Raw genomic sequence first — 22500 nt, forward strand, 5'->3', positions numbered from 1 at the left:
GCCAAGGCATTACCTTGACCACAGCCGCACGTGTACAAGGGGCATGTATACAGGCCACTGCCCCACCTATAAAGCTGGTCTTCACAGCAAGGAGGTTCATGGAAGTGCGACGCATGTAAAAAAAAAAAAAAATTCCCATTTTAACTCACCAGCCACCAACCAATCCAATTACCTGCCTAACCGTTTGTGTTAAAAACAGGGTTTTAGTTTGCACACATTTGCAAATACATGTGTAAGATGCAGAGCCACTCCACGGCACCCCAGTATTCTCTGCAGTCCCCAACTGAGGTGAGGCGAGGGGGCGCACTGGACACCTTTGCTGCCATTGTGCTATATGCTGGGTGCGCCCCTGGGTCTTTAAGGAGGGGTTGGCTCCTTCCAGGCTCACCTGCCCTCTGCCTATCCATTATTACGCATGTGCTTCTACTATGGAGGCTACCAAAAATCTATAGAGTTAGGCAAATAATACTCTGGTGCCTTGTCAGGGCCGATGCAGCTTATGCATGTATTTGCAAATGTGTGCTAACTGAACCCCTGATTTTAACGCAAACTGTTAAAATCTGGCTGGTGAATTTTCTTTGGTTTTTGTTTTGCATGTATACATGCGGCTTCAGGGCACCAACTGCCTTGATTGCTTATGATTAGCCAAGTACAGTGACAACTTTCTCGTGGGATCAAACTAGGATCCAAACACACAAGCTCATCCCTAATGACACAAGGCCCGTGGGCCGAATGCACCCCCCCCCCCAGGCAATTTCATGTGGCCCTCACACCTTTCCTACAGCTGCAGCACCCCACTTGTCTCTGCCCCCACTTTGTCTCAGTAGTTGGCAGCAGAGAGGACAGAACTCCTTTGCCAGATCCTGTGCTTCCCTGTGCTGCTGCAGAAAGGCTCGTCTTTACCCACCCCCCCTTCTCAGCAGTCTGCAGCAGAGAGGAGGGCAGAACTCCACCTACAGATCCTGCACCTCTCTCTGCAGCCACAACACTACATTCTCTCTGCCTCCCCTGGTCTCAGCATTCAGCAGACTCTGTAAGCCGACTCCAGCCCTCCTCCAGACCTTGCACTTTCTTCACAGATCCACCCGCATCTTCTTCTTGGCAGTAGCACAAGGTAAGGGGGTGCATTGTGATGTAAGGAAGGGTGGGTGACTCTTGGCTTATGATGGTGGGGGGCTCTTGACATCTCATGTAAGGATGTAAGGAGGCGTGGGGTGCTCTGGACTTCAATTCTTACAGATATAACTGACCCTTTGGTGGGCAACCATAATGCTGATGTGGCCCACAATTAAATTGAGTTTGACACCCCTGCCTAATGAGGACCACTAAGTATACATTGACTTCTTAAAGTTTACTTAAACTTTTTTGTACCCACAATCTAAAGTAACCCAATCCTTCCCCTCTTTAGATATATACCCATTTCCCACTGCCACGGCCTCTCACAATGATAACATTTGTCTGTAAAAATTTTCTGTGTGCTGGCCACACAGATCTCCATAAAATTCAAGGGGGCCCTGTCCCATAGACATGGAACGCTAGGAAGAAGGTCCTATAGAAACCTATAGGGATCTACTGTGTAGGTGCAGCAAGAGCACAGGGGATTTTTATGGAAGGATGTGAACTCGGCAGGAGGAGATAGCTGTGTGATGAGAGTAATGGCACTTTTCCACTGCAAGTACCGGCTCGGCTCCACTCGGCACTGCGTGGCCCAGCTCGGCTCAGTTTACTTTTCCACTGCGTGGTACGAGTCGGCACCTTTCAGCACTGTACAGGCTCTACTCGGCTCGGTTTGCTTTTCCACTAAGTAGTAAGTAGGTGGGATTACAACGATTCTCAGACCAATCAGTGGCTAGTAGTGACAAACAATCAATGCTGCATGCAAAGGATTGTGGGATATGGTATCGGTACCCCCTGCTTGGAACCCCAACCGAGGTGGTACTGTTTAACCACTTAAGCCCCGGAAGATTTTACCCCCTTCCTGACCAGGGCCTATTTTGCGAATCGGCACTGCATGATTTTAACGGACAATTGCGTGGTCGTGCGACGCTGTACCTAAACTAATTTTGCATCCTTTTTTTCCCACAAACAGAGCTTTCTTTTGGTGGTATTTGATCACCTGTGCGATTTTTTGATCATGCGCTATAAACAAAAAGAGAGCGACAATTTTGAAAAATAATATTTTTCACATTTTTTTATATGAAATTCCCCAAAAAAAAATGTAAAAATCAAAAATTTTTTAACATTTTAGGCCAATTATTTTTTTTACCATAGGTTTGGTAAAAAAAAAATAAAAATTTGCAAAAAGTGTATTTTAATTGGTTTGCGCAAAAGTTATTGCGTTTACTAAGGGAAAGATTTCTGTCATTTTTGTTGTTTTTTTTTTTTAACGCGTAATGGCGGCGATCTGCGATTTTTTTTGCGGGACTGCGACATTGCGGCGGACAGATCGGACCCTTGACTGACATTTTTGGGGTTACCAGTGACATTACTACAGTAATCAGTACTATACATATGCACTGTTACTGTAAAAATACACTGGTAGTGAAGGAGTTAACTGTATTAGAGAGGGAGGGGCTGTGTGTGTCCTAGGGGCGTGTTTCTAACTGTGATTGGCTGTGTCTTGATGTGTAAGAACAGTGATCAACGGTCCTACATAGTAGAACCGTTTGATCTCCATTCTTACACAGGGAGAACTGACAGGCGGCTTTGTTTATATTAGCCACCTGCCTTTCTCACGGACGATCGCGAGTGCCCGGCGGACATCGGGTCCACCGGGCACGCGCGCAGGGGGGTCCGTGACCGAACGCTCGCTCCCAAAACCCTTACAGGCTAGCGACGTAGCCCTACGTCGCTCTGCCTGTGAGGGGCTGTCCGCCGACGTAAATAGTCGTGCGGCAGTTGGCAAGTGGTTAAGCGAGCCGTACAGACGCCGTACCATGTAGTGGAAAAGCGCCACTGTACCAAACCATACCGAACCGTTCTAACCCGTACCATGCGGTACCATGCAGTGGAAAAGCACCATACCTGTGCACCTTAGGCAGGGGAGAGTGGGGTGCTATTGTTTAAAACAGAACAGTCTATTTCACTTAACCATACAACATTAGGTGACCCCCAGGCTAGGGCCACTCTCTAGATAGGACCTCTGTTTCAGCCCAAACAAGCCCACAGCCACCTCACAGCTAGGCATTGTCTACACAATTCAAAAGTGCAATGAAAAAGAGCCTCTAGGCTTCTATATCCATCTGATAAATTACAGGTCTTGGCTCCAAGACAGAAGTGAAGGTTCAATGTATAGTGTGGGGTGTAAACCCATCTCTCTCAGGAAAATGTATAATTGGTTCACAATCACTCACATAGGGTGAGCCTTATTGTTACTAGGACAGCATTATGGTTACTAGGACAGCATTATGGTTACTAGGACAGCATTATGGTTACTAGGACTTAATGCACTGTACCTGGCTATATGTCCCTTGCTGTAACTTCAGGCCTCTCTCATGGAGCTGTAACTGAGCAAAGACAACAACACATAAATCAACAAATGACATACAGCAAAACAAGAATAAATAAAGTTTAAATATTGGATGTGCACTGGGGTTTCTTCTTCCAACCCCTACATTACTACAAGACTCAGCACTGATGTAGGGGACAGAGGATGGAACTACAGTGCACAGTAGGGGACAGAGGCATGTGACAGCCCCATATTTATGATATGCTGGAGCTTGCGATAGAGGCTGCAGCACTGGAAGAGAGCGGAAGTAGGACACATGGGCCTGTGGAGACCTAACAAAGGTCTCTTTAACGCAAACCTGAGCTATAAAGTAGGGGTGCACCGGAATTTCGGCAACCAAAATTTTTGGCCGAAAATGGGCCTATTCCATTTCGGCCGAAAATGGGTTAAAGATGCCGAAATAAATGGCTGCCGTGGTCGCAGCGCAGGTTTTAAAAGTCCCGCCTCTAGCTGGTGGCCCGCCTCCCGGTGATGTTACTACTACGTCTATGTGTATGAATGAACTAACACACTGGGTGGGCGGCGAGCGGCCGCTAATAGCTATAACTAAGTGAGCCCTTCACTTCCCTATCAGGCGGGTATCTCCGCTGACAGGGAAGTGAAGGGCTCACTTAGTTATAGCTATTAGTGGCCGCTCGCTGCCCACCCAGTGTGTTAGTTCATTCATACACATAGTCCTAGTAGTGACATCACCGGGAAGGCGGGCCGCCGGCCAGAGGCGGGACTTTTGAAAGGAAGGACACAGGAGGAGCGGAGAGTTTACCTGCCTGTGGCATGGAAGTAGTGGCAATACATTAACCCCCTCATGCTGCATAATACTAATACCATTGGTAATTAAATTAACCACTTGCCAACCAGTCACAGTACATATACTATGACAGGGTGGCAGCTACAGGTGTACGTCGCTGCCTGTTTCTGGCGTATGCCCCTCTTCTATCTATTTTAAAATACTTTGGGGGAAAAAAGTCGTTTTCGGTTTTCAGCCAAGAGCATCCTGCATTTTCGGTTTCGGCCCAGAATTTTCATTTCGATGCATCCCTACTATAAATAAAACAAATTGTCACCTCAGCTCTACTGTTAAAGTGGAAGTCCATGAACTGTAATCCGGTGCTCTAGCCAGGGCGTTCAGTTTCCATAGGTACATTTCTTGAATTAGGAAGGCTGGCAACTCGGATGCTCTTAAATAAAAGTACTTTATTTGTTACATGGGTACACAGGTACAGGCTATATGCTGACACGTTTCAGCTGTGGAGCTTTCATCAAAGCATACATATTTGATCTAAAACTGATATTTATAGCAAAACTAGCCCTCAGAAGAGGGGTGGGTATATCCTAATTAGAAACAATCAAGAAAATTAAAAACACATGGAGAAAAAAAAAAAAGGAAGAGACACAGCAGACCAACTAATGTAGCAAAACCATAAGATTCATGTAATAAAAAATAAAATATATTATATATATATATATATATATATATATATATATATATATATATACACAGTGGGTACGGAAAGTATTCAGACCCCCTTAAATTTTTCACTCTTTGTTATATTGCAGCCATTTGCTAAAATCATTTAAGTTCATTCTTCTTCCTCATGAATGTACACATAGCACCCCATACTGACAGAAAAACACAGAATTGTTGACATTGTTGCAGATTTATTAAAAAAGAAAAACTGAAATATCACATGGTCCTAAGTATTCAGACCCTTTGCTCAGTATTTAGTAGAAGCCCCCTTTTGATCTAATACAGCCAGGAGTCTTTTTGGGAAAGATGCAACAAGTCTTTCACACCTGGATTTGGGGATCCTCTGCCATTCCTCCTTGCAGATCCTCTCCAGTTCTGTCAGGTTGGATGGTAAAAGTTGGTGGACAGCCATTTTTAGGTCTCTCCAGAGATGCTCAATTGGGTTTAAGTCAGGGCTCTGGCTGGGCCATTCAAGAACAGTCACGGAGTTGTTGTGAAGCCACTCCTTCGTTATTTTAGCTGTGTGCTTAGGGTCATTGTCTTGTTGGAAGGTAAACCTTCGGCCCAGTCTGAGGTCCAGAGCACTCTGGAGAAGGTTTTTGTCCAGGATATCCCTGTACTTGGCCGCATTCATCTTTCCCTCGATTGTAACCAGTCGTCCTGTCCCTGCAGCTGAAAAACACCCCCACAGCATGATGCTGCCACCACCATGCTTCACTGTTGGGACTGTATTGGACAGGTGATGAGCAGTGCCTGGTTTTCTCCACACATAACGCTTAGAATTAAGGCCAAAAAGTTCTATTTTGGTCTCATCAGACCAGAGAATCTTATTTCTCACCATCTTGGAGTCCTTCAGGTGTTTTTTTAGCAAACTCCATGCGGGCTTTCATGTGTCTTACACTGAGGAGAGGCTTCCGTCGGGCCACTCTGCCATAAAGCCCCGACTGGTGGAGGGCTGCAGTGATGGTTGACTTTCTACAACTTTCTCCCATCTCCTGACTGCATCTCTGGAGCTCAGCCACAGTGATCTTTGGGTTCTTCTTTACCTCTCTCACCAAGGCTCTTCTCCCCCGATAGCTCAGTTTGGCCGGACGACCAGCTCTAGGAAGGGTTCTGGTCGTCCCAAACGTCTTCCATTTGAGGATTATGGAGGCCACTGTGCTCTTAGGAACCTTAAGTGCAGCAGAAATCTTTTTGTAACCTTGGCCAGATCTGTGCCTTGCCACAATACTGTCTCTGAGCTCTTCAGGCAGTTCCTTTGACCTCATGATTCTCATTTGCTCTGACATGCATTGTGATCTGGAAGGTCTTATATAGACAGGTGTGTGGCTTTCCTAATCAAGTCCAATCAGTATAATCAAACACAGCTGGACTCAAATGAAGGTGTAGAACCATCTCAAGGATGATCAGAAGAAATGGAAAGCACCTGAGTTAAATATATGAGTGTCACAGCAAAGGGTCTGAATACTTAGGACCATGTGATATTTCAGTTTTTCTTTTTTAATAAATCTGCAACAATGTCAACAATTCTGTGTTTTTCTGTCAGTATGGGGTGCTATGTGTACATTCATGAGGAAGAAGAATGAACCTAAATGATTTTAGCAAATGGCTGCAATATAACAAAGAGTGAAAAATTTGAGGGGGTCTGAATACTTTCCGTACCCACTGTATATATATATATATATATATATATATATATATATATATATATATATATATATATATATATATATATATATACATATACATACATACAATAAAAACCATATACCATTATAATAAAAAACATATACCATTAAACAATATATTACCTGTAGCTCTAAGTCGTGGTTTATGTAATTCAATGAAGTGCCTGTGATTTGCAATATGTTGGGTGTACTATACGCCCGCTGAGAGTTCGAATCTCAGAACATGCAAATGATCCTACTACATTAATACCAAAAATATTTTAAATGTGTCCAAACATTTCCCGAGAAATACACCGTGGCAATCTTGAAACTTTTTCTTTTCTTGGTGCTGAAATAAAAAACCCCCAAGAGGAGGCAATACTTGTATTTTGCTTACACGTGAGTTTTGGTGGATTCATACCCTCAATACTAGAAAACCATATGGCTTGAATGATAGGATGGACAGAAATCTTTTTTTAACATGAATCTTATTGTTTTGCTACATTAGTTGGAATAATATGAAAACATGTTCTAAATGTCCATGATATGTCTCCCATATGTCTGTTGGGTCTCTTCCCTTTTTTTTTTTTTCTCCATGTGTTCTTAATTTTCTTGATTGTTTCTAATTAGAATATACCCACCCTTCTTCTGAGGGCTTGTTTTGCTATAAATTATCAGTTTTTAGATCAAATATTCCAAAACAATAAGGTGATACCACCCTTCTCCTGCGCTTAGAATCCAAGCTCCCCGACCACACTGCCCACGGGACTCACAACTGGCGTCTCAGATGGCTAAGGTCTTGCTGCCCAAAATGGACTGGGGTAGTCCAACGATACTAGAGGCAAAGAGAAACAAAGAAAGGGCGCACCGACCTAGCGCATTATCCTCATTAATAGGATTTATTCATGCAACATATAAAATGGCTACTCACAGACACCGTTGAAAAAAAGATCATATCAAGCTCAGTTGCTCCAGTGTCAGGAGTAGTCCATAATCTGATGAGATGACGGCTGACGCTTTTCGAGGCTCAGCCTCTTCCTCAGGGCTCTGAGGAAGAGGCTGAGCCTCGAAACGCGTCAGCCTTCATCTCATCGGATTATGGACTAACTTATGGACTACTCCTGACACTGGAGCAACTGAGCTTGATATGATCTTTTTTCACCTGTGTTTGTGAGTAGCCATTTTATATGTTGCATGAATAAAGCCTATTAATGAGGATAATGCGCTAGGTCAGTGCGCCCTTTCTTTGCCTTTAGATCAAATATGTATGCTTTGATGAAGGCTCCACAGCCGAAACACATCAGCATAAAGCCGGTACAGGTGAACCCATGTAACAAATAAAGTACTTTTATTTAAGGGCATCCGAGTTGCCAGTCTTCCTGATTCATGAGCTATAAAGAACTAAGCAACAGGGTCATTTTTAACAACATTTTAACAACCCCCATTTCCCAAGTAACAGGGCCTGTGGCTGGCTGGTACAAGGCCTGTGGCTGGCTGGCACCCTGTGGTGGGTGGCTGGCTGGTACAGGGCCTGTGGGTGGCTGGCTGGCTGGCACCCTGTGGTGGGTGGCTGGCTGGCACAGGGGCTGTGGATGTGGCTGGCTGGCACAGGGGCTGTGGATGTGGCTGGCTGGCACCGGGCTGCTGTGGGTGGGTGTATGTCTGTGATACACTCCTGCGAGACTAGTCCCGACTCCAGACGAGGCTGTCCAAGGCGAGGGAGGCGGCCTAAGAAGTCAAAATTAGGTCACAAAAATATTGACAATATCGGCCAGTTCGAGGACCGATATATCGGGGAAAGTGCATATAGGCCCTCGACATATTGGCCTTGCCAATAATCGGCCTATCCCATATATATATAATTTTTTTTTTTTTTTTTTACACACACACACACACACACACACACACACACACACACAGAACACTCACCATTGCTTTTATAGCAGCGGTCCGGACGCGGGGGTCTTGATCATTGAAATAATCACCTATTATCTTCTGCACATCTTTTGTTGGTGCGTTTTCGGTCTCTTTTAGGGGAGCTTTAGTCACAGGCCCCAAACAGCCCAAAAGCTGCAGGCACTTGATTCTGACTCCATGGGATGTGTCAGACAGGTACTGTATGGGAGGACAATATATGGTTACTGGAAAGGAAAAGCATAGTGGTAGGACACCAAATATAACGGCTGTCATGTAGCACAGAATTATCCCCACAATTACACCTTGTTTACCCCAATATTTAATTCAGCAAATGTAAAATACCATAAACCTTTCCAAAGCTTAGAATGACCACATCACATATCAGGTCACATAAGAGAATCCGAAAGGGGAACTGAACTCTGTAAGCTGTGCCCAAAAAATGCAGGCAAAGACAAAGGACTGGTTACCTACAGGGCTGGTTGTACTGCCCTATCAGCGGCCCTGGTCACCTATGCCTGGGGTCTCCCTTCAGCTGATCATCTCCCCATTACCAACATACCATGCCTTGTTCTGCACTATGGGGTTGATTTACTAAAACTGGAGAGTGCAAAATCTGGTGCAGCTGTGCATGGTAGCCAATCAGCTTGTTCAATGAAACTTTGCCAAAAGAAAAAAAAAAAAAAAAAAACTGGAAGCGGATTGGCTACTATGCAGAGCTGCACCAGATTTTGCACTCTCCAGTTTTAGTAAATGAACCCCAATGTGCCTATGTGAAGGTGGCTGTCTTGGTAGAGGCGGGGCTTTGCTTCCTCATATCAAAACCTCCAGCAAGGAGAACAGTGAGCAACACAGTAGTGACATCACAAATTCTCACTTTATAGACTGCCTTAGATCTCACACTGCAGATATCCAGCTATGAGGCTGTAGGTATAAGAGCCGGTTCACACTGTTCTGACTTGTCAGGCGACTTGGTCGCCTGACAAGTAGCGGACCGTGCTGTGCAATTGGAACCGTTCTAATCAGAGCGACTCAAGTCGCTCCGACTTAGAAAAAGGTTCCTGTACTACTACGGGGCGACATCGGAGCGACTTGCATTGACTTCCATTATGTGAATTCGTTGCAAGTCGCGCCGAAGTCGCGGTGCACGGGCGACGGCATAACTCGCCCGAAGTCGTGCCGCCCTAGTGTGAACCGACACCCCTCAAATACCAGAAAGCGCACTGCTATTCTGAGAAACTCCAGACAAAAAATAAAAATAGATTTCTCAGGGTACAGTTTAGGCACAGCGAACGCTTCTAGATGTTCCCTTTAACAGAAAATCTGCACTTTCCGAGTTCATGTCCACTTATAAAAATGTATAAAATGGTCACAGAGAATGCGACTGAACACCTTACCTCAAGGCAGATAAAAAAAATAAAAATAAATCCAGCTAAAAAATAAATAAAAATTAATTCAGCTAAAAAATAAAAATAAATCCAGCTAAAAAATAAAAATTAATTCAGCTAAAAAATAAATAAATAAAATTAAATCCAGCTAAAAAATAAATAAAAATAAATCCAGCTAAAAAATAAATAAATAAAAATAAATCCAGCTAAAAAATAAATAAAAATAAATCCAGCTAAAAAATAAATAAAAATAAATCCAGCTAAAAATAAATAAATAAATAAATAAATAAAAATAAATCCAGCTAAAAAATAAATAAATCCAGCTAAAAAATAAATATAAATAAATCCAGCTAAAAAATAAATAAAGCTAAAAAATAAGAAATAAATAAAAATAAATCCAGCTAAAAATAAATAAATAAAAATAAATCCAGCTAAAAAATAAATAAATAAAAATAAATCCAGCTAAAAAATAAATAAAAATGAATTCAGCTAAAAAATAAGAAATAAATAAAAATAAATCCAGCTAAAAAAAAAAAAAAAAAATACTGAATTTTAACTAAACTCTTGATTATAAAATGTATACATGCTAGGTGCAGTATTAAAATAAAGAAAGATCTGACCTTTCTTTTCTACAGAATAAAATGTTAAGCTTATAGTTTCCATGTTTCAAATGCAGAGAGAGCGCTTCACTTTTATTGCCCACCTCTATTTTGTGCATGATGTTCTCAGTCGTGGGTGCGTCGTCTTAAGCAGGGCTGTTCATAGGCAGCTACTGCTGCTGTCAATCAAACACTGTGGGTGGACACAGCAGCTTATACTGGCCAGCAGGAGGTCCCATTCCTGGGGGGGTTGGGAACAACGCTGCTGCCGCTACTTAGAAAGCCACTCATAGTGGCGCTGCCACCCTAAGCGCAGGAAGTGGCAATCCAAAAAATAAAAGGGAAACAGCACCAAAAAACAGAACCTGGACCTAGAGCAGGGATCGCCTTTATTTCAAGGTTTGCACACACTTTAAGGCTCGTTTGCACACGGGCTTCAGCTTGTATAAGAGCAGTGTGAGCAGCAAGCTTTAACAAAGCCTGTGCAGAGATTTTTAGCAACCTTTGTTGAAGCTTTTAAAATACCACTCAACTCCAGTTTGTAAATGTTGAACACAAATCCTAATGGGAGTGCTGATTGTCACTTTAAGGAAGCTGCTAGCAGACTTTCAACAAGTTTTAAAACGCTTGCCGACCGCCCCAAGCAGATTTCCTGTGGTAGGGCGGCTCGGCTGCGCATAATCATGTAGATCTATGTGATTATCTGCATGCAGTCTTGGCGGCACACGCCCGCCGCCGAGACCGCGCTCCCGCTGTAATTAGACACAGCGGGAGTCAGGCAGCGGGAGGGGCAGAGGCGATCGCCGCCGGTCTCCTGCAATCATCACAGAAACTGACAGAAGACCCGCCTGCCTATGTAAACAAAGCAGGCGGGGCTTCTGTCACACAGGCAGGGAGAGATCAGGAGTTTCAACTAAGTTGAACCTCCCCATCTCTGTGTGCCTGTCCCAGAGTCCTCCCCCCCCCCCACAGTCAGTAAGCATTGTTAGGCATACATTAACCCCTTTGATCACTCCCAGTGTTTGCCCCTTCCCTGCCAGTGTCATTATTACAGTAACAGTGCATTTTTTTAGCACTGATTACTGTAGTAATGTCACTGATACTCCCAAAAGTGTCAAAAATGTCAGTTAGGGGTCCGATCTGTCTGCCGCAATGTCGCAGTCCCGCTACAAATCGCTGATCTCCGCCATTACTAGTAAAAAAAATAAAAAAATTTAAAAGTACAAAAATCTATCCCGTAGTTTGTAAACGCTATAACTTTTGCGCAAACCAATTAAAATACGCTTTTTGGGATTTTTTTTTTTTTTTTTTTTTTACCAAAAATATGTAGCAGAATACAAATTGGCCTAAACCAGGGGTGTCAAACTCAATTTCATCACGGGCCTCATCAGCATTATGGTTGCCCTCAAAGGGTTGGTTATATCTGTAGGATTAAATGTCAAGAGCATCCCATGCACCCTTACATGAGATGTTAAGTCACCCACCCTTCCTTACATCACACTGCACCCCCTTACCTTGTGCTGCTGCCAGGAAAAAGATGCAGGTGGATCTGGGAAGTGCAGGGTCTGGAGGAGAACCAAAGGAGGGCTGGAGCCAGCTTCCAGAGTCTGCTGAATGCTGAGACCAGGGGGGGGGGCAGAGGGCAAGGTGGTGTTGTGGCTGCACAGAGAGGTCCAGGATCTGTGGGAGGAGTTCTGCCCTCCTCTCTGCTGCGGACTGCTGAGAAAGGGGAGTGTGGGCAAAGACAAGACTTTCTGCAGCTGCACAGAGGAGTGCAGGATCTGGCAAAGGAATTCTGTCCTCTCTACTGCCGACTACATAGACACGGTGGGACCAGAGACAAAGGGGGTGCAGCAGCTGCAGGAGAGGTGCGAGGGCCACATGAAATGGCCTGGGGGGGGGGGGGGGAGGCCGCATTTGGCCCGCGGACCTTGTGTTTGACCCCTGTGGCCTAAACTGATGAAAAAAAAAATTGATTTTTTTAAAAAAATTTTATTGGGAATGTTGTATAGCAGAAAGTAAAAAATATGGTGTTTTTTCAGAATTTTCGCTCTTTTTTTGTTTATAGCGCAAAATCTAAAAGCCGCAGAGGTGATCAAATATCTCCAAAAGAAAGCTCTGTTTGTGGGGAAAAAAAAAAAAAAAAAAGGACACCAATTGTATTTGGGTACAGCGTCGCACGACCTCGCAATTTGTTCATTAAAGTAACGCAGTGCCGAATCGCAAAAGAGGTCCTGGACATTAAGGGGGAAAAAAAACCTTCTGGAGATGAAGTGGTTAAGAAGTGCTGAAGCCTACTAGCAGCTTGTTAAAAGTGGCAATCAACACTTCAAGTTGGGTTTCTAAAATGTATCTAAACCAAAATAGATTTTTTTTTTTTTTCCTTTTCGAAGAGCTTGGAAGGGTTGGAACCCCCGGTCAGGTTTAGATTTGCCGTTTTTTTTTCTGGGGAGATTCACGCTCTGAACTTTTTGTTGGATGGCCACTGGCATAAGAAATTAACCACTTAAGCCCCGGAGGATTTGGCTGCTGAAAGACCAGGGGGTATTTTGCGATTCGGCACTGCGTGACTTTAACGGGCAATTGCGCGGTCCTGCGACGCTGTACCTAAACGAATTTGACGTCCTTTTTTTTCCCACAAACAGAGCTTTCTTTTGGTGGTATTTGATCACCTGTGCGATTTTTTGATCATGCGCTATAAACCAAAAAAAGAGCGTCAATTTTGCAAAAATAACAATATTTTTCACATTTTTTTTATATGAAATTCCCCCCCAAAAAAATGTAAAAATCAAAATTTTTTAACATTTTCGGCCAATTTGTTTTATGCTACATATGTAAAAAAACGCAAAAAGCGTATTTTGTTGGGTTTGCGCAAAAGTTATTGCGTTTACTAACAAAGGGAAAGATTTTTGTCATTTTTGTTGGTTTTTTTTTTTTTTTAACGCGTAATGGCAGCGATCTGCGATTTTTTTTGCGGTACTGCGAATTGTAGATCGGACCCCTGACTGACATTTTTGACACTTTTGGGGTTACCAGTGACATTACTGCAGTAATCAGTGCTATACATATGCACTGTTACTGTAAAATTACACTGGCAGTGAAGGGGTTAACTTTATTTGAGAGGGAGGGGCTGTGTGTGTCCCTAGGGGCGTGATTCTAACTGATTGGCTGTGGCTTGAGCTGTAGGAACAATGATCAACGGTCCTACATAGTAGAACCGTATGATCAGTGTTTCTACACCGGGGAGAATGACAGACGGCTTGTTTACATTAGCCGCCTGACTTTCTCCCTCTCCCCCGACGATCGCCAAGTGACCGGCAGGCATCAGAGCCTCACAGGCTAGTGATGTACCGATACGTCACTCTGCCTGTGAGGGGCTGACCGCCGCAGTATATGTACTTGCGGCGGTCGGCAATCGGTTAAAGTGAGGAAGCATCCAAAATTTTGATTTGTGACTGGAACATACATAATGGGTACATTTTCTAATGGGGATACCTGTCTGGATTTCCTTCACTTTACAGCGATTTACTCTAACTTACGGTGAATCCCAGACAGGCAGGGAAGGAAAATCTCCACAATGGTCATTCCTAGGCCGGCTTCTTTTGAATACAGACCACCCCAGGTAACACTTACATGATGCTGAGCCTCCACAATTAAAAGTAATGTATTTACATTGTAATACATTGAATTAACCTCTTAACGACCGCCCGCCGCAGCAGCCGCTCCTGCGCGAACCGCCGTAGGTATACATCGGTTGTGCGCAGACAGCTAGGGGGCAAGCGCCCCGCTCCTGCCCCCGCTCTTCAGCGGGGAAGCCGATGCACGGGGCAGGCAGCTCGGATTGCTGCCTGACACGTGCAACCGTTCCCCGCTGAGAGAAAAGAACGGTCGGATGTTGTAAACATAGCTGACCGTTCTTCTCCCTGAAATGATCACAGAGCGCCTGTGATCCTTCTATATAGGATCACATGTCTCTATGGTCATTTCACAAGCCACGCCCCCCCCCACAGTTAGAATCACTCCCCTAGGCTCACATTTAACCCCTTGATCACCCATAATGTTACCCCTTCCCTGCCAGTGTATTTTTACAGTAACAGTGCATATGTATAGCACTGATTACTGTAGTAATGTCACTGGTCCCCCCAAAAGTGTCAAAAATGTCAGTCAGGGGTCCGATCTGTCCGCCGCAATGTCGCAGTCCCGCAAAATAAAAAAAATGCAGATCGCCGTTATTACTAGTAAAAAAAAAAAAAAATAAATAAAAATGACAAATCTTTCCCGTAGTTAGTACCGTATTTTCCGGCGTATAAGACGACCCCCCTAATTTTCATCTACCAGTAATACTTATACTTAGGTTACCTTGGAGGTATTATACTCGGCTTATAAGACGACCCCCCATTTTTGGGGGATTTTTTTGAGGTTCAAAAGTAGTCTTCTACGCCAGAAAATACAGTATATTTTTAGCACTGATTACTGTAGTAATGTCACTGGTGCCCCCAAAAGTGTCAAAAATGTCAGTTAGGGGTCCGATCTGTCCGCCGCAATGTCGCAGTCCCGCAAAAAAAAAAAACACAACAATAAAAAAAACACATAAATCTTTCCCGTAGTTAGTAGACGTGATAACTTTTGCACAAACCAATCAAAATACGCTTATTGCGATTTTTTTTTTAACCAAAAATATGTAGCAAAAAACAAACTGGCCTAAAATGTTAAAAAAAATTTAGATTTTTTTATTTATTTATTTTTGAGAATGTTATATAGCAGAAAAATATTGTTTTTTTTTTTTCAGACTTTTTTTTTGTTTATAGCGCAAAATCGCAGAGGTGATTAAATATCACCAAAAGAAAGCTCTATTTGTGGGGAAAAAAGGACGTCAATTTTATTTGGGTACAGGGGTCACACGACCGCGCAATAGTCCGTTAAAGTAACGCAGTGCCGAATCGCAAAATATGGCCTGGTCATTAAAGCGGAGTTCCAGCCATTTACTCACCTGTCCAACGGTCCAGCGATGCGGCCGCCCGAAGCCTCGATCCTCTCCCTCGGCGCCGGCATCACTGCTGTGGGCACCCGGCTGTCACAGTTTGTGGCTTCACAGCCGGGTACCCACTGCGCATGCGCGAGTCGCGCTGCGCGCCATGATTGGCCGGCAATCTTCTGGGACCTCTGACGTGTCCCAGAAGATTGCAGGGAGGGAGGGGGAGAGGAGAACTTCCGTTCAGGGCGCCGCGGCGCTCCGAGCGGAGGTGGGAGCGGGTACCTCTCAAAACTCGGTACCCGCTCCGCCCATAAAAAAATAACATGCCAAATGTGGCATGTCAGGGGGTCAGGACTCCCTAAAGCGGAAGTTCCACTTTTGGGTGGAACTCCGCTTTAAGTGGGCAAATCCTTTCCGATTCAGAAGTGGTTAAGGAGGCGGGCCAAGGACAACAAAGGTAGGAAAAAGAACTGGATGATGCAGGAGGTCCTCCCCTCAAAAGGAAAAAAAACAAAAAAACACAACACACACATTCCAATTACTGCACTGACTGTCGGGGTGCACAGATCACTTCAATCCTCCTCAATACCTTGTAGGCTAGATCTACCAGTCTGGTCCGGAGAGGGACGCTGTCCTGTAACTTCATTCCAATTTCCAGCACAGTGTCCAGAAGCTGCGCGAGAACCTGGTGGGACTCTAGGAGGAAACACAAACAGCAACAATTAACATCCTTTATGTGTTGCGTTATTTGTGCAACGTAAAGAAGAAACAAAAATCACACATTTCCTCCATACAAAATCCCAATCACTAAGGCTACGTTCACATGTGGGCGTAGTGGATCACGGGCAGAATCACCGCGATTCTGACCGCGATCCAGAATCATTGCAAATCGCAGGACACCTGTGCGATGCCTGCGATTTGCAATGGCACCCCAAACGCTGTGCGATGTTGCCGCGATTTCCACCTGCCGAATCGCGGTAACATCGTGCAAACAGAATCGCTACAAGAGCTTCTTTTGTGCGTCATGCGTCCCGCGATTCTGTTTGCGTGATGTTACCGCGATTCGGCAGGTGGAAATCGTGGCAACATCGCACAGCGTTTGGGGTGCCATTGCAAATCGCGGGCATCGCACAGGCGTCCCGCATTTTGCAATGATTCCGGAATCACCGCTATTCTGCCCGTGATCCGCTACGCCCACATGTGAACGTAGCCTTAGGCCCCTTTCTCACAGACGGTCTGTTCAGTTCATCAAGGCAGTCACATCAAAATGCATCCGTTGTTCATCCTTTTTGCATCCGTTGTGTATCCTAATCTATCCATCTTTAGACGATCCCTGAAAACCCTTCTCTTTAAAAGAAGCCTACCCGGCTACTAACTAATAACACTGTTTCACTTGCTCCATCAGCCCATCCCCCACAGCTATTGCCTTTTATATCAATTGACCCTCCCTTTTAGATTGTAAGCTCTAACGAGCAGGGCCCTCTGATTCCTTTTGTTCCAAATTGTAGTGTAACTGTAATGTCTGCCCTCATTTTGTTAAGCGCTGCGCAAACTGTTGGCGCTATATAAATCCTGTATAATAATAATAATATCATTTTTGCATCCGTTGTTCATCCATTTTTGCATCCATTTTTTTTACATCCACTACCAATGCAAAAACGGATGAAAAATGGACTGTTTGTCCGTTTACATCCGTTTTTCGTCTTATCCGTTTTTTTGACGGATGAAAAATAGGGCAATCATCCATTCCAAAAAACGGACATTGACGGAAGCGGATGTTAACCACTTACCGCATATCAACGTACCGGAACGTCGGTACACTTTGCGGGGTTATACCGGGATGATGCCTCTAGTTAGAGGCACCATCCCAGTACCGTGGTTTGAAGCCGACGGTCAGCTTTCCATTGGTAACGACCGATGCGGCTCGGGAGCCGCTCGATCGTTACCCAGGGGGGGGCGGGATGGGACGTCCCCCCCCCCTCCCACTGGGAGCCCCAAGCACCCAGCCGGCACGTCCGCCGGCTGGATGGAGTCCCGAGGAATGCCGGAAACGGCATCGATCGGGTCTCCAATGAGGTAACCCGGAGGCGGCGTCCATGACGTCACGTCCGGGTTAGTGTGCTGCAAAAGGCGGCAAATTTGAAAAACGGCTGTATGCAAAAATGCAGTTTTTCAGCGTTTTACATACAGGGAAGTGTAGTGGAGGGGTTTGGGGTCTTTTAGACCCTCGATCCCTCCATAAAGAGTACCTGTCACTGCATATTGGTGTCACAAGGGATGTTTACATTGCTTGTGACAGCAATAAAAGTGATCAGATTTTTTTTTTTTTTTTTTTTAAAAACCTGTAATAAAGTTAAAAAGCCGTCCCCGTCACCTCGCGCACAAAAAACAACGTATGCGCAAGTCGAGCCGCGAATGAAATCGCTGTTCAAACCACACATGTGAGGTATCGCCGCGATCGCCAGAGCGTGGGCAATAATTAAAAAAAAAAAAAAAGAGCTACACTCTAACTCTAAACTGGTAACCATTAAAAAAATTTAAAGCGTCGCCTATTGAGATTTCTATTGACCGTAGTTTGTCGCCATCCCACGGGGGGGGGGCGCAATTTTAAACCGTAACATGTTGGGTATCTATTTACTCAGCGTGACATCATCTTTCACAATATACAAAAAAAATGGGCTAACTTTACTGTTTAGTATTTTTTAAATGCAGTGAAATGTAATTTTTTGTAATTTTTCCAAAAAAATGGCGTTTTAAAGACCGCTGCGCAAATACCGCGTGACAAAAAAATATTGCAATGACCGCCAGAGTCTTTGCTAAAAATATATATATAATGTTTGGGGGTTCTAAGTAGTTTTCTAGGAAAAAAACGGAATTTTTGTAAAATCTTACCTGTAAAATTCCTTTCTCTGAGTCCTCCGACAGTCGCCGCCTCTTCATATTCGTCACATATGGGGTATTAGACTTTGCTCCGAAGGAGTAGCTAGGCAACAGAATATGTTAACAATAAAGCTTTAACATATCCCACCCTCAAGGGGTGGTCCCCTCAGTCAATACCCTCCTACTTCCTGCAACCATATCTCAGTTTTAGTGGAATAGCAGTAGAGTATACATTCAAACCCCAAAAGAGGGGCGGGGGCGGCGACTGTCGGAGGACTCAGAGAAAGGAATTTTACAGGTAAGATTTTACAAAAATTCCGTTTTCTCTTACGTCCTCCGACAGTCGCCGCCTCTTCATATTCGTCACATATGGGGACGTCCCAAAGCAGTGCAAACATGAGGGGTGGGAAACGCATCCGCGCCGAAAGGCAACGCAGTCTCCACATCAAAGAAAGGAACCTTACCAAAGGAAGGAAACCAGCTGGGCAACAGCAAAAATAAGTGCTCAACAGGAGCAACAACCCAGGAAAAGACAAAAAACCAGGGGATACAAAACTTATCCCAACAGCCAGGAGTCCCCAACAAGGGACCCTAGGGAACAGCCGCACTAAGAACCTTGCGGCCAAAGGAAGCATCCGCCGATGCCTGAACATCTACTTTGTAGAATTTTGTGAAAGTGTGTACGGTCGACCAAGTCGCCGCCTTACACACCTGGGCCACAGAAGCCCCATGACGACAGGCCCAAGACGTACTCAGAGATCTAGTAGAGTGCGCCTTCACAGGCACAGGGGGAACCTTCCCCTGCAAGGCATAGGCCTGTTCAATGGTCTGCCTGATCCATTTGGCAATGGTAGAGGCGGAAGCCGCCATGCCCTTCCGAGGACCCTCTGGAAGAACAAACAAGGAGTCCGTCTTTCGAAAAGACTCAGTCGATTTAAGGTAAACCCTAATCGCCCGAACAACATCCAGAGAATGTAGTCTCACCTCCTTTGGATGTTTAGGCTTCGTGCACAACGAAGGCAAAACAATATCCTCGTTAAGATGGAATTCCGAAACTCGTTTCGGCAGAAAAGAAGGATTAGGTCGCAAGACCACCTTATCCAAATGAACAACCAGGTACGGAGACTTGCAGGACAAAGCCGCCAGTTCCGACACTCTGCGAGCCGAAGTGATCGCCACCAAAAAGGCGACCTTTTTGGACAACATAGACAACGATATCTCCCTGATCTGTTCAAAAGGAGCACGTTGTAACACAGACAGGACTAGATTCAAGTCCCAAGGGGGCAAAGGATCCCTCCTAGGAGGAACCAGATGCCGCACACCCTGAATAAAAGTGCCAACCAAGGAGTTGGAAGCCACGGGACGTTGAAACAGAACGGCCAGCGCAGACACCTGACCCTTTATCGTAGCCAGCGCCAAACGCTGATCGACACCCGTCTGAAGGAAAGACAGCACACGGGAAACCGAGTACGTGCGGGGTGAAAACCCCCTGGACTCACACCAGGCAAAATAGGCCTTCCAAGTACGGTAATAAACCTTTCCCGAGGAAGACTTCCTCGCGTTGATCAAGGTATGAACGACCTCCGGAGAGAGACCCTTCTCCTTCAGGACCTCGGTCTCAACAGCCAGGCCGTCAAAGCCAGCGACTGTAAAGCAGGATGGTAAATCGGTCCTTGAGACAGTAGATCGTCCCGAAGAGGCAGACGCCAGGGGGCGTCGACCGCCAGATTCACGAGGTCTGCGTACCAGGACCGGCGAGGCCAGTCCGGTGCCACAAGAATCACCGTGCTGCGTTCCGAGTGTAACCTGCGAAGGAACCGGGACAGCAACTGAATCGGTGGAAACGCGTACATCAGCCTGTACTGATGCCACGGGGCCACTAACGCGTCCGACGCGTCTGCCCGAGGGTCGCGCGTCCTTGCCACGAACCTCTTCACCTTGTAGTTGAGGCGAGACGCGAACAGGTCCACATCTGGAAGACCCCACTTCGCGCACAACATCTGGAAGACAGCCGGGTGGAGAGACCATTCCCCCTGATCCAGGGTCTGGCGACTCAGATAGTCCGCCTGCCAGTTCTCCACTCCCGGAATGTGAACCGCCGTTATCGCCGGGACATGAGTCTCGGCCCAAGACAGAATGTCGGCCACTTCTCGAGCCGCTCGGGCACTCCTGGTGCCCCCTTGGTGGTTGATGTAGGCCACCGCCGTGGCATTGTCCGTCTGCACCCGAACCGGGCAGCCCTGCAGCCGGTCCGTCCAGCGATGAAGACAGAGCCTTATCGCACGCAATTCCAGAATGTTGATCGGGAGGGAAGACTCCCCCTCCGACCAGGTCCCCTGGGCGGACAGAACGCCCAGAACACCACCCCAGCCCGACAGGCTGGCATCCGTGGTGATTATCGTCCACGAGATCGGACGAAACGACTTGCCCCCGGACACCAACGGGGACTGGAGCCACCACAGAAGGTTTTCCCTGGTGCGATGACTCAACGAGATCTGAAGATCCAGAGATTGAGGTCGCCCGTCCCACTTGGACAAGATCTCCGCCTGGAGACCCCGCGTGTGAAACTGCGCGAAAGGAATCGCCTCGAAAGCCGAGACCATCAATCCCAGACATCTCATACACGTCCGCAGAGACGAGTTCGGAACGTCCCTGAGGGACCTGACTTCCTCCTGAAGAGTCCTGAGTTTGTCTTCCGGCAGGAAGACCTTCGCCTGCACCGAGTCCAGTATCATTCCCAGATAGGGAAGACGAACCGACGGACTCAGTGTCGACTTTGGAACATTTATCGTCCAACCGAACTCCTGCAGAGTTTGCATCGTGACAGACGGGTCCTTCTCCAGACCCTGACTGGTCGCAGACCGAATCAGAATGTCGTCCAGATACCCCAGGACAGAAATGCCCTGGGCTCTCAATAATGCCAGAACCGGTGCAAGCACCTTGGTGAAGACCCGCGGAGCCGAGGCGAGCCCAAAGGGCAACGCCACGAACTGGTAGTGATCCTCCGCAATGGCAAATCGAAGGTAACTCTGATGACCCTCGAATATGGGGATGTGAAGATACGCATCCTTCAAAATCGATGGAGGCCATGAATTCCCCCGGAACCAGGGCAGCCACCACCGAGCGCAGGGATTCCATGCGGAACTTGCGAACCCGCACAGAGCGGTTCAGAGCTTTCAAGTCCAGAATAGGACGAACCTTGCCCTCCTTTCTGGGCACGGTGAACAGATTGGAATAAAACCCCCGAAATCTGTCCCGATGAGGCACCGGAACCACCACTCCCTGAGCCCTCAGGTCCCGCACCGCCAGGTGCAGATCCCGCAGGCGCTCTGGAGACAGTTGTAGATTTGAGGGAAAAAATCTGCTCTCTGGCCGAGAGAGAAACCCGATCTTGTAACCAGATCGAACGATTTCCAGAACCCATCTGTCCCGCACACGGGCCAACCAGGGCTGAAGAAAACCGAGCAAGCGTCCCCCCACCCCAAAACTGGGTGAGGGCGCCCCTTCAGGCCGAACTGTTATGGGCCGCAGGTCCGGATTGGCCGGACTTCTGTTTCCCAGACCAGGGTTTCTTCTGAGAGCCCTGGCCCTTGAACGGTTTGCCCTTGTAGTGCGGGCGAAAGGCACGAAAGGACCCCTGAGGGGGCCGAAAATGAGCATGCTTCTTCCCAGAAGCCCCCTTAGCCTTGGGGAAATGGGGCAAGAGAGTGCTCTTACCCCCGGTAATCCCCTTAATCAACACATCCAGGGACTCCCCAAAAAGGCGAGACCCATCATAAGGCAGATTGGCTAAGGTTTTACGTGAAGATTGGTCCACCGACCAACATTTCAACCAAACCAGGCGGCGAGACAACACCGCCACGCTGTGCACACGCGCGGCCAACGGAATCAGGTCCAGGTCCGCATCACACAGATACATGACACCCTGGTGGATCTGATCCACCATATCCAGGGTCGCCGCCGAGGCCGAATCGGCCACTAGGACGCGCCTAAGCATCTGCGTCCAACTTGCGATCGCCTGGGCCGCCATGAGAGAAGCAAACAGAGCCTTAAGCATAGAACCCGTAACAGAATAAGTATGACGGGCAAGAGACTCCAGTC

The 22500-nt window shown here is 46.3% G+C and overlaps 1 protein-coding gene across 1 annotated transcript in view; it reads right to left on the minus strand.

Moving 5' to 3' along the window:
- The window catches only part of INTS4 (integrator complex subunit 4), a 124031-nt gene that overhangs the window by 86815 nt on the left and 14716 nt on the right, over positions 1-22500 (minus strand). Inside the window, exons 4-6 of the mRNA XM_082245964.1 lie at positions 16109-16215; positions 8573-8758; positions 3456-3506 (exon numbers count right to left, since the gene is read on the minus strand). Of these exons, the coding sequence (XP_082102090.1) occupies positions 3456-3506; positions 8573-8758; positions 16109-16215 (344 nt within the window). The remainder of the gene's footprint in view (positions 1-3455; positions 3507-8572; positions 8759-16108; positions 16216-22500) is intronic.

Source organism: Pelophylax lessonae, assembly GCF_965119305.1.
Source record: "Pelophylax lessonae genome assembly, chromosome: 2".
Taxonomy (NCBI): Eukaryota; Metazoa; Chordata; class Amphibia; order Anura; family Ranidae; genus Pelophylax; species Pelophylax lessonae.